The sequence below is a fragment of the Rhineura floridana genome, chromosome 10, assembly GCF_030035675.1.
Source record: "Rhineura floridana isolate rRhiFlo1 chromosome 10, rRhiFlo1.hap2, whole genome shotgun sequence".
Classification (NCBI taxonomy): Eukaryota; Metazoa; Chordata; class Lepidosauria; order Squamata; family Rhineuridae; genus Rhineura; species Rhineura floridana.
Genome location: NC_084489.1, coordinates 19,083,942 through 19,100,925, shown reverse-complemented (window position 1 = coordinate 19,100,925; position 16,984 = coordinate 19,083,942). Strand labels below are relative to the sequence as shown.

The 16,984-nt window shown below is 43.4% G+C and overlaps 1 protein-coding gene and 1 long non-coding RNA gene across 3 annotated transcripts; one reads left to right on the top strand and one right to left on the bottom strand.

The window, feature by feature from the left end:
- Nucleotides 1-229: 229 nt before the first annotated feature.
- Nucleotides 230-7,052, bottom strand: EIF1B (eukaryotic translation initiation factor 1B). 2 transcript variants are annotated; one of them, XM_061586872.1, is made up of 5 exons: nt 6,777-7,052; nt 3,483-3,651; nt 2,464-2,627; nt 1,467-1,568; nt 230-594 (listed from the first exon to the last, which is right to left on the bottom strand). In XM_061586872.1, exons 2-5 carry the CDS (start codon nt 3,502-3,504, stop codon nt 550-552), a joined length of 333 nt encoding a protein of 110 aa, XP_061442856.1. In that variant the 5' UTR covers nt 3,505-3,651; nt 6,777-7,052; the 3' UTR covers nt 230-549. The 2 variants fall into 2 exon arrangements, with proteins under 2 accessions (XP_061442856.1, XP_061442855.1); XM_061586871.1 differs by lacking the exon at nt 3,483-3,651 and having other exon boundaries at nt 6,777-7,051.
- Nucleotides 7,053-7,151: 99 nt separating this feature from the next.
- On the top strand, nt 7,152-16,342 carry LOC133365251 (uncharacterized). The gene is made up of 2 exons (XR_009758146.1): nt 7,152-7,311; nt 15,909-16,342. It is a non-coding gene; the product is annotated as an uncharacterized LOC133365251 (long non-coding RNA).
- Nucleotides 16,343-16,984: the final 642 nt, after the last annotated feature.

The following is a 16,984-nucleotide window of genomic DNA, read 5'->3' as shown; positions in this document are numbered from 1 at the left end:
ACTTTTACCCAGTTACCCAAACAGCCTGATATTCAGCAAGCAATGGTCAATAGTTTTTAATTGTACTGAACTTCAGACTGTTATGTAATCCTTTCAAAGTTTGCAATCAAAGTATAATTTGTATTGACAATTTTCTTCTGAAGATTTACCTTGTTTACCAGATAGTCAAGAAGCTGATAAAATGATATGTTGAAGGTTCTTACTTAATGCATCCTAAACACTCAAGAGGTTAAGATAAGAGACATTTTATTTAAGCCGCAACACACATGGTTTAATACAACATTTAAATCAGGTGAAAATACACTGAACTATCAGCAGTAGAACATTTCCATTGGAAATGTGTTAAAATTTTCATGGATTTTGTGCTACCATCTTACTGCAGTTTTCTTATGTGTTTCTAGTCTACATTCCATATGTTTTCTGTAGTCATGCAAAAGCAAACAAGATTGTGAATGGGAAGTCCATTTACTGCAAAGAATCATATTTCACAGAGTAGCCAGCTTGGGTAAGAACAAAACCTGCAGAATACTTCATGTAAGCACGCACATTTTAGAAGCCATGAACTTTCAGCTGCTCCTCCTTAACAATGCCAACCTGCAGAAGAAAAGGAGAAGGCAGTAAGCCTTCAGCAGTTAGAAGCTGAAATTCCACCTGCACTAAAATGAAGCCAACACATTTGTCAAACCAAAGACAAACAGAGAGAGTTAACATACGATACTGGATGAGACAGCTATAACACCGGTGGAGAAATGTTTTCAGTCTGAGTTGTGTGATCTTCCAGGAGCTGCATGTCAGTGATGGGCAGGACCAGAGGCAAAACCGGGTGGATCAATGGATGTGACTCTTACCTTTATATAGTTGGCTACATTCAAAAACCAGGTTTTTATATACCTCCATCCAAGGAAGCAAAAGGCATAATTACCACTCAAAGACACATTTCAACCAGGCCAAAGCACTCATGGTGGACATGGAGCAAGGCTGGTAAAGGATCTGGCCTGAGGAATGGGCATGGCCTAGGGAGAGTCACAAGGGCCAGATAGAAGGGCCTGGAGGGCCACATTTAGCCTCCTGAGCCTGAGGTTCCCTACCCTTACTGGTAAAAGATTATCTATAGCAGCCACTCTTTTAGGTTATATTCAAATCAGAGAAGCTCCAAGTAGTGCCTCATGTAACTAATTAGGAAAATTAATTTCTTGCAATAAAATCCAGCTGGTCAAATACACATCTCAGTTCTCTTTAACAAGCGCATTTGCCAAAGTCAGGCCTGCTACACTCCCCCTCCCCAATGACTCAGCTCAACACTTTTAATCAAGGCAAGCAATACGGCTTACAGCTAGGGTAGTGACTCACTCAACCCTGTCATGTTACGTTCGGGGTCAAAAACATATCCCCAATTTCCAAATACTTGCTTTAATAGACTTCCAAGTGTGTTTTAACATTTGAGTAAGCGGTCTGAACTCACTGACCTCCAGGAGGAATTGGCAAATGTTCTTCCTCTGGTCACCTTGCAACTGGATCACTTCCCCGTATTCAGGATGCTCAATCACAGTACCATTGCAAGCAAATTTCTGCAAAGAGATGTTTCACACTTTTAGAAAACAGCATCAAATTATGTTTAGATCGTTTTCAAAAGAGAACAAAAATCCATTATTTTGGCTATCTTTTTTCTTTCGAAGACATGGACCAAATGTTTTCTTGTATTTTAGATGTATGCTCTTCTAGTGATGGAAGTTCCTAGATGTTTGGGGCTAAGGCTCTTAGGATTACAGAGCTCAGGAAGGCTTAAATGAACTGCAAGAGCCAAATGAAGGCCCAGCTTCCCATTTCCCCTACAACTACCATCCCATGCCTGACCATCACAAATTGGATGACTACAGTATATTTTAGTCCACCACCACACACATACACTTCAGATATGTTCCAGGTAATCACCATGCTACACCCCAGTGATTGCTCCTTATGCTCAATGCTGTTTCATTACTGCCCTAGAAAGACTGAACTGAATTTTCGAAATAAAACTTTTTGTAAAAATATCAAATTTCCCCGACATAATCAGCATCATCAAAGAGCAGGAAACACAGCATTGAATTATTTGTTCTAGGAGCAACTTTCTGGTTGCTTTTTGCAGCAATTTGCCTACTCGTGTGGCTTAAAATTAATTTTAGATGGTTTAGAGTAATTCCTAGACAGTGGCAGTTTTAGGAGACAGCATGAAAGCTGGTTACGGAAACTAAACAGACCAGCATTATTGCCCAGACAATTTTTTCATTTAGGAGTTTGCAGTTACTGTCAGGCATTCAACACGTGAAATGGTTTTACACAATAAAGTTTTCTCAACCAGAACATAACTGGACCACTACAGCATTTGAGTTTTCATCGACACTTTCCCATTGGAAATTTGAACTTACACACATTACTCTTTCAAGCTCAAACACTTTGGGACCTGGAAGAGTACAGCTCTACCTTTTTAAAGGCTTTCACAAGCTTCTTTTTGTCATAGTCATCTGCAATTCCCTGAACAGTGGTTAGTGTCTTTCTGCCGTTTCGTTGCTGGATCCTTATATGGATGTAGTCTTCAGTCCCTGCCGGGAGTAAGTCGTCACCCTTAGTTGCATCAGCAAAGGGGTCTGGAGGGGAAGAAGTCCACATGAGTTAGACCAATGCAAACCTTTAGGTTCCTACATATACTGAATACCTTTCCCAACTGATAAATAAAGCCTTCCTCTTAGTATTCTATATTACAGGGAACAACTATTCTGTGCCATCTCCACAGAAACACAAGAGTGGATATATTGGGTTGTAGTCAACCACATCCTACTCAAGAGCAAACCTGTTAGGGTTACAGCACAGCCTTCTCTATAAACTTCAATGGGACTACTCTGAGTAGGACTACCATTGAATACCACCAGTTGTCACGTATGGTAATTTGCATATTTGTGGGTTTTGTCCATTGTCCCTCCAAGGTCTGTACTGCAGGCTAACCCACCCTTCATCTCACCTTGAGGACTTGCCCCAACTCTAACCAGGAACACCCTAATACAGCCTTTCCCAATCTTTGGGTCCCCAGATGTTGCTGGACTACAACTCCCATCAGTCCCAGCCAGCATGGCCAATGGTCAGGAATTATGGGAACTGTAGTCCAACAACATCTGGGGACCCAAAGGTTGGGAAAGGCTGCCCTAACCCAAATACGTTCAGGACATGTAACTAATTGCGGAGAGAAAAACATACTAGCAACCATAAGCAAGCTCGCAATCTATTAGATACTCTGTTAGTGACAGTAGTTTTTAGCAACATTGCTTTTGCCCACTCATGCCCTCAAACCCACCAACTCCTCTGTACAAATGCACAGGTTTCACTGCTTGCCAGCTAGTATAATGACAGCTTTTCCACCAATGCTTTGTTTGATGCTCAACCTGAGGAAGATCAACTCCCAGCTTTTAGGCCAACCACCTACCCAGATCAGGAAAAGTTCAATCTACCTTCAAAGAACTCCTTCCACATCAGTCTGCCATGCAACTCCTGTGCACTGTAGAGGGGAGATTCTGGGGCCAGTTCCAAGGTACACTGTCGGATCACACCAGGCACTGGAGAGGCCTGTTGGGCTTACCCAATGACACATAGGAGCCCCCCTGCAGCTGCACAATGAACCTAGAGGTAATGCTTTAGCAAGTTAACAAGGGGAGGAAAGGGAATTCCAATACAAACACCAGTTACAAGCTGTAGAATAAGGGTATGCAGATGGGCAAATGCCATTTCCAAACTATAGAATTCTAAATGGCCCTGGCATCCAGACTGTATTGCACATATGAAGAATGGGGAATCTGTGGCCCTCTAGATGGTGTTGGACTCCCATCAGCCTCAGCATGGCCACTTCTGTGTCACTGCAAAAGCTCCATCAACTTGTTCACAGATTCCATTGTGTCCAAGGCCCAGATCTCAGGGATAACCCTGTGTCTGGTCCACACTTCTGACTGTAGTTAGGGCTAGAGCAGAGCCTTCTCCCTGATGTGCCAGTTTTCCATGTTGCCAGGATTTGTTTCAATTCTGTATAAGCAGCAGCGAGTGACACCTGCTCGCTCCCTACCTGCAGTCAAAGTTGGTAGAGACCAAACAAAGGTTTACTACTTTCATGAAACAGACTTTAAACTGGTGCTGTATTCTGTGAAGCAGGGGGAGGATATAGCAGAATTTTAAGTAAAGCATCTTTCCTACACTCAGCTGTAGAGACCTAGCCTATGAAATCACCAATCCCTTACAGCTACTTGTCACTCCCGAACTGAAACAGTAGAGTCGGAGCTTAACATTATGAAACCATAGTCCATCCCTCACCAACTGACAAATTCTGAAGTCCTATCCAATTCAGGCATAAATCCCTAGCTAGAATGAAAAGGTCCTTAAAAAGCTGTTTGTTTTCAACAGATCTAGAAACTGGAAGCTTATCAGAAATGCATGGCAAGGTTCAGATATTTGTATTCCAGGCAACTCAAGTAGTACTATTTTAGGATTGATGGCTATGGTGAAGATTGTAAGTCATCCTGCTTCCAAGACAAGGGCTCTCTGAATAGAAAGAGGCGTAACACCAAGGGAACTCTTGACAAATAAATTCCCTGGATATTGAAGAAGGGCAAGTCCAGGCTGGTAGAAGAAAACAGACTTTTAAGGCACAAAAGCTTTGCCTAGACCAGAGGTGGGAAGCCTATGGCTCTCCAGATGTCGTTAAGACTCCCAACTCTCTCTAGCCTCAGCACGTCCAAAAATCTGGGATGATGGGCGCTAAAATCCAGCAGCATCTGGAGGTGCAAAAGTTCCCCACCCCTCAGCCTAGACTGTATCACTGTGGGAGCTCACTTGATTTAATACTCCTCAAGATAGCGATGACAAATAGGCACAGGGTTATGTATCTGTCAGAAACCAGCTGCAGCAGGACATTTTCTAGAGGCAAACAAAGGCAGCTAATTGATTAGAAGAAGACAGTTTTAAGTTAGTGAATGAGGGGAGGGAAAAGGTTTCTCAGTCATGACAGCCCCGAGAAGTCAGGAGAAAACTGCAGGACAGGTGATCTGAACTGCTTGGACAGCTTGCAAGATGTCAAATGATTAGAGCATTCTAAAACCCTGAGCCACTATGCTGGAGGGTGGTTCCTTGAGGTGGAGTGTTCCTCGTCCCAGCCTTGCTGGCAGGGGAGCTCTCCTGCTAGCAAGGAGCATCCCAATGCATTGCCCAGACAGCAGACAGATAGAAACTACTGTAGGTGGTAGCCAGAACACTCCACCACCCAAAAAACAAGAAAGGGCTTGCTGGCAAAGATTTCACTGGATCTAGAGTCTGCACTGCTGCCATTTTGCGACAGCTACAGGCCCAACCTGGACATCTTCCCTGTACCAACCAGGGAGCCCACCCCTTCTGTCATAGCCTGCATAAGCAGCAGGGCTGTGGATGCACTATGCCACTAGCGTATATGCCACTCCATCAACCCCACCCCTGCTGGCAAGGTAGTTGGAGTGCTTCCCAAGTCTCAAAAATGTGTTAATAGAGGATGGCTTTCCCAACAATTAACAGATCTAATATGGAATGGTCTATGGTAAGCTATAAACCTAAATTGGTTAACAGTAATGTTATTATTGCCAAGAGAAAATTGCCCTCCACCAAATGGAAACAGCTCGATCTTGACAGTGTACAATGATAGGCAAGGTACCACGCAGTAGGCGAGTCTGCTATATAGAGGGGGCTGCTAACTTACCCAAGGACTCGTTGCAAACAATATCAGTTACAGGACCAAGGTTTAGCAGATCATACATCAGCAAATAAAGTCTTAACAGAGAACTATACATCCTAGACCAAAATTAAGCAAATGCTTCAATCTAGGCTAAGAGCTCTGGTTTAATAAAGATAGTGACAGCCAGTACAACACAATTAGACAGCCTGGGGAAGAAATCATAACAAACGAGCAAGCAGCATCTAGGCCAGCTTTGGCCCTCTTATAAAAAAACACAAGGCTCTGTGAAGACACAAAAGTGCTGATTAAGCTCTTAAAGAGCCACATCGCTTGAAAACAAGTAAGGAGGAGCAAGCAGACACACTTCAGTCACACAGGGATGAATCAGGTCTGTGTAAAAGGAAGAGGGGGAGAGAGGGAGGGAGGGAAGAAAAGGCAGACATACTCTTATGCTCAAACTGATCTCTTCCTAAAGGATTCAGGCAGCAGAAGAGGAAGATGCACAGCATAATCAATACCAACCAGTTTCTTCCTAAGGGGCACGGAGAAATCAGCGCTAGTACCCAAAGCTCCTGCACTCAAGGGATGATGGTTCCTACAAAAGGTGCTTGGCTTCAATCCCGTATCTGAACCAGAACATCCTAGCTATTATGGACGAGGTAATACATACGCTTTGCCAAAGGGCTAGCGGGTCCATATTTGGACTGCAAGGCAGAAACAGGGGAGAAGAGAAACCCCTAACTGCATCCCGTTTGTTACTAAGGATAACAGAAGGGAAAAAACAAAATAATAAATAGAAGGGGGAAAGCAAAATGATGTGTCAACGCCAGCACCGTTCTTAGCCCGGTCTCAGGACGGGAGAAGTGCGAGCGGGAACGGGTGGGGGTGAGAGAGATAGAGAGGAGGGGGAAGAAAGAGAGTGGGGATGTTAAAGAGCCAGGCCTTGTACCATTCTCATCTTCACTGAACGGCACTGAATTGCGAATCGGAAGGTGTCAGGCGCAGCCGGTCCCGATTCAGTCCCTGATCTGAGGAGCAAAGGCAACCTAGTTCTTACCGAAGGATTGGAGGTTCTGGATAGTGGACATGCGATTCTGTGGCTGGACGCTGCTCAGGGGGAAAAGGCCGCGGCTGGGTTCGCCCGGGATTCTCTCAGGTTCAGCAATGAGGGGGAGGGAAGAGAGAACTGCAAACAACCGATGAGGCCCTGACGGCGGAGACCCGATTCGGGGTGTGGGGAAAGCGGGCGCAACAGCAACTGCAAAAGCAGCAGCAGCAGTAGCGATCTTCGGTCACAAAATGGACGATAGCTCGTATTTAGCCTCTCCTTCGCTCAAGAAGAGAGCACGTGATTGCAGTAGCTTCCCTTAGGATCCTGGGAAATGGAGTCCTCTTTTAGGAGATAATACAAATGAAGCCCGGGAAAGGGACTACAACTCCCAGCGGACACGGCGGGAAAGAGTTTTGATTTGCCTTTTCCCATTTCTTTCTCGTCTCTTTTGATTCTTGCCTACCGCTGAATGTCTCCGCTGACCTGAGCCTAACGGGCAGAATTGGCTCATCGGGGAACGTGGAGACACGTCACGCCGGGGGTAGGAAGGGCGAGGGACCAGAATGTGTGTGCGTAAACGAAGACTGCTCAATGGGGACTCGGGCAGGGGACCGGGAGAAAAGTGTAAAGGGTGGTGAGCAAGGTGTTGTTTTGCAAACTCTCCCATATCAGCCAGTGTATTTTGTGTGCGCGCATCCTAATCTCTCAGGGCGATGATGGATTACACAAATGTCTCTGCTTCTTTATGTGGATACTCCATATATTACACAGGCACTAGAGTGGTTGTATACTTACATGGATATTTCATATTCCTCACTGTTAAATTGAAAATACCCCCATGCCATTCCAATGCTTCCCTGGCCTTCATCTTCTGCAGTTTAAAAGTTTTAAACATGCCTGGCTGATTTTTAACTAATTTAAGAAATTTAGCATTGAACCCAATGATAAGGCTGGGCATGCTCAATAGGAACCAACTGTTGGTGTTCTAAAAGCCAGACTCACAGCTGCTGGACTTGCCTAATTGGGGCCACACCAGACCTTTATTTCACTTTAGAGAGTCATGGCTTCCCCCAAAGAATCCTGGGAAGTGTAGCTTGTGAAGGGTGCTGAGAGGAGACTCCTGTTCCCCTGAGAGAGCTCCAGTGGCCAGAGTGGTTTAACAGTCAGCTGCTCTGATTGAAGCTCTGTGAGAGGAACAGAGCATCTCCTAGCAACTTCACTAACTACACTTCCCAGGATTCTTTGGGGGAAGCCATGACTGCCTAAAGTGAAATAAAGGTCTAACTGTGCTACTAAGAAAAAAATTATGCCAGTGCAAAGGCTGACGTCCAAAGAAGAACTAGAGAACTTAAGAATGCCTGGTGGATAAAGAAAGCTCAAGAAATCCAGCATTTTGCAGATGCTCATGATGGATGGGGCTTTTTTAATGCCACAAAGGCCATCTACGGACCAACAAATTATGGTACAAATCCCTTACGCTCAATAGATGGTACCAAACTTCTAAAGGACAAAGAATCTATTGCACTGTGTTGGAAACAGCATTACCACAACCTCCTTAATCGTAACTCTTATGTGGCTGGTGAGGTCTTCCCGCAAATCCCGCAACAACCAATTAGAGATGAGCTTGCAGTATGCCCTAATTTGGATGAAGTCAGTAAAGCCATTAATCAAATGAAGAATAACAAAACTAGTGGACCTGATGGGATTCCTGCTGAAGTCTTTAAAGAAGGTGGGCCTGAATTTACACAACAACTTCATAAGCTCATCGAAAAAATCTGGATGAGGGAGGAGATCCCAGAAGACTTTAGGGATGCTATAATTATTACTCTTTTCAAGAAGGGTGATAGAACAGATTGTGGGAACTACCAAGGCATTTCTCTTCTAGCTACCGCAGGTAAAATCCTTGCAACGATCCTTGCAAATCATCTCCTACCTATCTCAGAAGACATCCTCCCTGAATCCCAAAATGGTTTGCACCCCTCTAGGGGGACAGTGGACATGATCTTCACTGCACGACAGCTTCAAGAAAAATGCAGGGAGCAAAACCAACCTCTGTATATGGCGTTTATTGATCTGACTAAGGCTTTTGATAGTAAATCAAACTGCTCTCTGGACCATCCTTCTGAAAATTGGATGCCCTGATAAATTTGTGAATATTTTGCGACTCCTCCATGACAACATGATGGTAACAATTTTGGATAACAATGGATCTCAAAGTGATCCATTCAAAGTGAGATCAGGCATCAAACAGGGATGCGTCATTGCTCCGACCTTATTTGCTATTTTCATTGCCATGATTCTACACCTTGTTGAGGGGAAACTTCCCACTGGCGTGGAAATCACATATCAAACAGATGGAAAGCTTTTTAATCTCAGTAGGCTGAAAGCAAAAAGTAAGGTAATTACAACCTCTGTCGTAGAACTTCAATATGCCGATGATAATGTAGTCTCTGCACATTCAGAGGAAGATCTTCAAACTATCTTAAATGTATTTGCAGAAGCATATGAAAAGCTCGGCCTCTCACTTAACATCAAAAAAACCAAAGTGCTTCATCAGCAGGTGCGAACCAATCCCTATGTAGCTCCATCAATCCAGGTTAATAGTGCGACGCTGGAGAATGTTGATCACTTTTCTTATCTTGGCAGCCTTCTCTCTGTAAAAGCTGACATCGACACTGAAATTCAGCATCATCTGAGCTCTGCAAGTGCCACATTCTCCTGAATGAAGCATAGAGTATTCGAGGATCGGGATATTCGCAGGGAGACCAAAATGCTTATTTACAAAGCCATTGTATTACCAACCTTACTGTATGCCTGTGAAACATGAACCATCTATAAACACCACTCCCAACTTCTTGAAAGATTCCACCAACGCTGCCTCTGGAAAATTCTGCAAATTACCTGGGAAGATATGCGGACTAATGTTAGCGTATTGGAAGAAGCAAAGACCACCAGTGTTGAAACAATGATCCTCCAACATCAACTTCGCTGGACTGGCCATGTTATTCAAATGCCTGATCACGTCTTCCAAAGCAGCTACTTTACTTCAGGATGGAAAATGGAATATCAGTGGACAGCAAAAGAGGTTTAAAGATGTTCTTAAAGCTAATCTAAAAAATGTAACATGAGCATCGAGAACTGGGAAGCTTTGGCCCATGAGCATCCCAATTGGAGGTCGGCCATTATCAAAGGTGCTATGGACTTTGAAGAAGCACAAGTACAAGGCGAACGGGACAAACGAGCTATAAGTGGAAGGCATGTCAAGCAAATCCTCATTGTGACCATCTTCCATCTGGAAACCTATGTCCTCACTGTGGGAGGCTGTGTGGATCCAGAATTGGCCTCCACAGTCACTTATGGACCCACTGTTAAAGACCTTACCCTGGAAGACAATCTTACTCGGCCACGAGTGATCGCCAATGAATGGTTTAAATTTGGGTGGGAGACTACATGTGCCTGCTCTAGAATAAAAAGGTGGGGGAAACCCTGAAAAATAATGATACTCTTCACAATGTTTTCCTTTTGGAAAGGAAAGGGGCTTCTCCTCTGCCCAGTGCCCACCCACCCAATATCTTCCCCTCCCCTCCTTGCCCTCCTCTTCCCCCTGCCCCTCCCGCAGGTCAGTTTCAGCTATCCTAGCCATGATTGCACAGGAGTAAATCCCACTGAACTCAATAAGCATGCAAATGATCAGACCTGTCTTTCCCCTCTCCTCTTCCTTCCTCCTCCCTTCTTCCTCTCCTTCCTTCTTCCTCCTCCCCTGTCCACTCCAGGCCTCCCTCCCCATGGTCAGTTTTACCTAACCTAAGCATGATTGCACAAGAGTAAATCCCACTGAACTCAATAAACATGTAAATGATCCATTCTGCCCTCCTTCCCGCTCCCATCCCGCTCCTCCTGTCCCCATCCCCTGTGGTCAGTTTCACCTATCCTAAGCATGATTGCAGGGGAGTAAATCCCACTGAACTCAATAAGCATGCAAATAATCCATTCTCAGAAAACTTGCACAGGATCCAATTTCTTACCTCCCGGATTAAAAAGCAGAGAAAATCACTAATAGGCAAAAAACCTTGCAGTTTAAGAATGTACCTATAGACAACATGCTTATTGAGTTCAGTGGGATTTACTCCCATGCAATCATGTTTAGGATAGGTAAAGCTGATCATGAGGGAGAGGAAGGAGGGGATTGGAGGGGGAGGTGAAGGAAGTGGGAGGGAAAGGGAGGAGGAGGGGAGGGCAGGCTTGATCCTGTGCAATCATGCTTAGGAGAGGTGAAACTGACCTGGGGGAGGGGCAGAGGAGTGGGAGGGCAGGAAGGGGAGGACAGGAGATTGGGTGGGTGGGCACTGGGCAGAGGAGAAGCCCCTTTCTAAAAGGAAAACATTGTGAACAGTATCATTCTTTTTCAGTGTTTCTCCCAACTTTTTATTGTACAGCAGGCACATGTAGCCTCCTACCCAAATTTAAACTAAAGCTGTCCCTGGCCACATCCACACCAGACCTTTATTTCACTTTAGACAGTCATGCCTTCTCCCAAAGAATCCTGGGAAGTGTAGTTAGTGGGTGCTGGGAGTTGCTAGGAGATGCCCTGTTCCCCTCATCAGAGCAGCTAACTGTTAAACCAGTCTGGCCGCTGGAGCTCTGTCAGGAGAACAGGAGTCTCTTCTCAGCACCCTTCAGAAACTACACTTCCCAGGATTCTCTGGGGGAAGCCATGACTGTCTAAAGTGAAATCAAAGTTTGGCGTGGGTGTGGCCCCCTGATTCGGCAAGCCGAGCAGCTGTGAGTCTGGCTTTTAAAACAGACAGTTCATTCTTACTGAGCATGCCTGACATTATCATTGAGTTCAAGCCAAAATTTCTTAAATCAATTAAAAATCGGCAGGCACTTTTAAAAAAATTTAAACTGCAGAAGATGAAGGTCAGAGGATGGGGCAAGGTCAGTAATAGGATTACTGGTACTCTGTAAACATGGCTGATGTTTAATTAATTTCAACTGATTATGAGAACTCTGACAGAAAAAAAAAATCCAAAAGGGATATGTTTTTTCTCTCTTTTTACGCTTTGAACTCTCAATTCTCTCTGCTATTTGTATATCGCCATGAAAATGTACAGCATTATTAAGCAAGCGTTCCTATAGGTTTTATAAGGGTTTTATAAGGGTTTGTTTTGAAATGAGCCTATGGGAAGGATCAGAATGTCATGGGGGTATTTTCAATTTAACATTGTGGAATGCGAAAAATCCATGCTGACTATAGTATACAGCCACTCTCATAGTTGTATAATATACATTCTTTTAGCAGCAACAACAAAATAGGTCAATGGTCACATTTTTTAAAAATGTAGATCTAATAATCTTGACTATTATATTCACCATTGATGAAATGAATAATGGTTATAAGCAATTTTATTTAACAAGATTTATATAAATTTATATAAAGTTTTGAAATCAGTGGCTAAAATCAGTGCAGTTTTGAAAGGTGCAAAATGGTATCCAGTGATATCCAAACATACCAAAAAAAGGTCTTGTTGTGATATCTTAAGAGGTGTCTAGATGTATAGCAAACATTAATTTCCAAAATTCCAAAATGTAGATAGTACTTTTAGTATCTTTTCTAAACAACTTGCCAGCCCAAATGCTGCTCTCAGGTCTTCCTAGCCACCTGATCTGCCATCTCATTCCCAACAATGCCCACATGAGCCAGAACCCACTGAACCAGAACACCCATTAGCTGCAATTCAGTATTCAAAAACTATATTTCATCCACCAGATTACATTTACATCTATGACTCCACCTGGAATAGCCAATAGCCTGGTATGTGAACACAACTGTCCTATCAGGTCTCACATCCCTAACCCACTCCAGAGCCAACAGAATGCCATCAATTCAACAATCGCTATCGACATCCAATCAGCCAAATGATAAGCCTTTTGAACCCAAATGCTGGAATACAAAAGGTTGCACCTTCATGTCATGGCCAGAAGCCAACTGGACTAGCAGCTGAAACGTATCTCATGATTGGTGATGGGATAATGACCTGCACTTCCCATGAGGACACCTGGCTACCCTTGGTAGGCTGCTTGGCACACATAACTCTGCCCTCCAGCAGAATTTATAACTAAACTTTATTTAACTTTAAACATCTGACTCACAGCCCATGATGCAGCTTTGGAGGTCATAGGTGGTGCTCATCTATCAAAGAAAATAACAAAAAAATCTTAAAATAGGCTTCCTCTAAACCTAAACCTGAAGGACAAAACTATGATAGTCAATTGGACAACTGTTAATTATGCTCTGCTCCATTTTTGTGATAGATTTGCATGGCCCTCAGAAGTAAACAGTAAACCAGGGGCAGTGTAATGTAAATAGGAATGATTCACTGTTTCTTATCCAAAATCTAGGTGACAATCCAAGCATGTGTTTTCTTTTTAAAACAGCAAATCATGGTAGAATAAGCCAGTTTTAAGGCAGAGGCTAGAAGGCCACTTGTCAGAAGTAGTAGTAGTTGTAGTAGTGAATTTCCTGCATCAGCAGGGGTTTAGTCTAGATGACCTTTGAAGTCTCTTCTAAATGTATGATTGTATGGTTCACAGTGTGAAAATATGTCTTGCATACAATGTTATAAAAAGTAATGCAAGTGAACGTATGACTGGAGGAGAACTAATGTTGTCCCTATCTTCAAAAAGGGCAAAAAGGAGGAACCGGGGAACTACAGACCAGTCAGCCTAACATCAATCCCTTGGAAAACTCTAGAGCAGATTATAAAGCAATCAATCTGTAAGCACCTTGAAAACAATGCAGTGATTAGTAGGAGCCAACATGGATTTATGAAGAACAAATCCTGCCAAACTAATCTTATCTCGTTTTTTGATTGAGTAACCTCCCTTATAGACTATGGGAATGCTGTGACACAATATATCTCGACTTTAGCAAAGCTTTTGACAAAGTGCCCCATGATATTCTGATTAGCAAGCTAGCTAAATGTGGGCTGGATGGAAGAACTATCAGGTGGACCCACAGTTGGCTCTAGAATCATACTCAAAGAGTGCTTATCAATGGTTCCTTCTCAAACTGGGCGGAAGTAACCAGTGGGGTACCACAGGGCTCGGTCCTGGGTCCAGTGCTCTTCAACGTTTTTATTAACAACTTGGATGAGGAGGTACAGAGCATGCATATCAAATTTGCAGATGATACAAAATTGGAGGGCACAGCTAATACCGTGGAAGACAGAAAAAAAATTCAAAGGGACCTTGATAGGCTGGAGCATTGGGCTGAAAACAACAAAATGAAATTCAACAGGGATAAATGCAAAGTTCTATACCTAGGAAAAAGAAACCAAATGCACAGTTATAAGATGGGGGATACTTGGCTCAGCAATACGACATGTGAGAAGGATCTTGGAATTGTCATTGATCACAAGCTGAATATGAGCCAACAATGCGATGTGGCTGCAAAAAAAGGCAAATGCTATTTTAGGCTGGATTAATAGAAGTATAGTTTCCAAATCCTGTGACATATTAGTTCCTCTCTATTCAGCACTGGTTAGGCCTCATCTTGAGTACTGTGTCCAGTTCTGGTCACCGCACTTCAAGAAGGATGCAGACAAACTGAAACAGGTTCAGAGGAGGGCAACAAGGATGATCAAGGGACTGGAAACCAAGCCCTATGAGGAGAGACCGAAAGAAATGGGCATGTTTAGCCTGGAGAAGAGAAGACTGGGGGGAGATATGATAGCACTCTTCAAGTACTTGAAAGGTTGCCACAGAGGAGGGCCAAGATCTCTTCTTGATCATCCCAGAGTGCAGGACACAGAATAATGGGCTCAAGTTGGAGGAAGCCAGATTTCTACTGAACATCAGGAAAAACTTCCTAACTGTTAGAGCCATACAACAATGGAACCAATGACCTAGAGAGGTAGTGGAGGCATTTGAGAGGCAGCTGGATAGATATCTGTCAGGAATGCTTTGATTTGGATTCCTGCATTGAGCAGGGGATTGGACTTGATGACCTTATAGGCCCCTTCCAATTCTACTATTCTATGATTCTATGATATAAAATGATGGGATAAGCCTTTGTTTTCTTGGAAAAGGGCACTACAAATAATCCGCTGTTGGTTTAATAATTTGCTAGAGATCCAGCTGTCCTCCTTTAGCAACACATTTCCTTTTCCTCTGAGGAAGAGTTGCTTCCTCCTCATTCATCTCATTTGGCAGCCACATTTTTTGCAGGGGGAAGAGCTTGTAAGCCATGTTGTGGAGGAAGTTCCTCAAAGTATGGGGTAGAATTTTTTTAAATAAATAAAGTGCCATAAGAGAGACCATTTGGTTGGACACATATGGCATGCAGCATCTCAAGCTCCCCAGTTTGAGAGTGCCAAACACCCCAAACTGTCTAATCCTACAATCATATATCCACTTAAGCAGAAATAAGCCCTAATGAATTCAATATGATTTCATAAACCTGTATTAAGATTGCACAGCTTTAAGGCACTTCTAGAGTCTGCTTCTACAACACACACACACACACACAAACGAACAAACAAAAATTAGGGCTTCTTCCTTGAGCTGTAAAGCTCTCCTGCTCCTGCATACTTAGCCCTATATCCTTGCATCCTCTCTAATGTGAGGATGAGGATAGCAATGCAGATGGCTAGGGCTAGTGCAGAGCTAGAGAAAGCTACTGCCATTTTTTATTTAGATAATTTATAGACTGCTAAACTACAATAGTCTCTAAGTGGTTTACAATTCCTGATGGATGGTTTTGGGTACATCTCTGTCTGTCTGTTTTGTCTGTATTTCAGCAGCACAGTTCGGCAATATCTTTATTAGGACCAAGTTCTCCAGATGTTACATACGTTTTACTTGGATGTGCATGTCATACATTGTTATAACGACAACAGAATTTTACTGTATGATTTTATTTTACTAATGTTTTAAGGACAAATGAATGCTGTAGACCTTTGCTTTTTTCATAGTTTTATTTTGTTAAGTGTTATGGTCTAGACAATAAATGGTTGGTTGATTAATTGGTTAACTGATTGATTTTAAAAAATCATATCATGCATGTGCCTGAAGACACTTCCAAAAGTGAAAGGTGTTTTGTTTTTACTAACTGGACCATCCCTATTTCTTCCATAGATGCATAACACCCAAATTCTTGGCAAGAACCCAGGAATTGTGGCAGGAAAACTTGGGGAGCTAAAGTTTGCTCATTTTGAAAACTTCAGCAATTACAGCAACTTGTCAATGACCGGCATGCTTTTTCAGCCTCGCTTTCAGAAAAGAAAAAGTCTATAACATCACCAGTCGTGCATCAGGCTGGTTCATTTTGCCCATTAAGCCTGACAGTGATGAGAATACAATGTTAGCATTCTGATCACGGAGAGAAATCTAAATGTGCCACAGCCTCCAACCTGAAGTAGTGCTTTTAACAAATGCTTTGTACATCTCAGTCCAACATAGTACGTCAATGGAGAGAAGAGGCTTTCCTTTTTTAAAAAAATCTTCTCTGTGTTTTTTTTTCCTGTTAGCCACTGAATAAAGTGCATGCAGCCATGAAATGTGAAAATAAATATCAAGGTCTCTGTGTCATCTTTACTTCCTTAGTATAACCTAAGGAGCCTTTCTGAGGCCTAGGTTTTACTGAGGTATCAGGACAAGAGTCAGTGTCACTGGGCATCTGCTGAGCCCCCCAACCAAGCAGGGACACCATTGCCTAGCAAATCCCCCCATTGCTTCTGGGTGATGGCAAAGGCTGCTGCTCCTCTTCCTCCCCTTTGCCACTGCTACCAACTCTCCTGTTTCTCTGTTTGCTCACTTCCTCCTGAAGCCCATTCTGTTGGCAGCAAGAAAGAGGCCCAGTGCTTGCTCTCCTGCCCACTCTTTTCATCTGGGCCTAAGGGGACAGCAGTGGCAGCAGCTGAAGCTTCTCTTGTTGCTTTCCACCATCATCCCACTGGGATTAGATGTCATCATGACCTTGAGGTCTAACTCCCCCTCTTTGAGGATGAGATTATGGACTTGGAGGAAGAATCAGAGGGTGAGAAGGAATTGCTTGTAGAGTAGTCCATGGTGGTCCACATGCCCCAGAAGCTCCAGCACAAGAGGAGGCCATTCTGCTAACATCTGGCCTGAGAAGGTGACATTGCTACCTTTCGTCTTGAAGGACTCCAGTCCAGAAGCTCCAACACTATTACTGTCTCTCCTCTGTGCCA

Bases quoted from the DNA above. Each gene is read 5' to 3' on its own strand.
- EIF1B (XM_061586871.1), bottom strand. From the start codon at position 6,807: ATGTCCACTATCCAGAACCTCCAATCCTTCG. The intron at 2,628-6,776 runs GTAAGAACTAGG...CTTCCCCTCCAG, and splicing joins CCAGAACCTCCAATCCTTCG to ACCCCTTTGCTGATGCAACT. The intron at 595-1,466 runs GTCAGTGAGTTC...TTTCTTCTGCAG, and splicing joins TTTGCCAATTCCTCCTGGAG to GTTGGCATTGTTAAGGAGGA.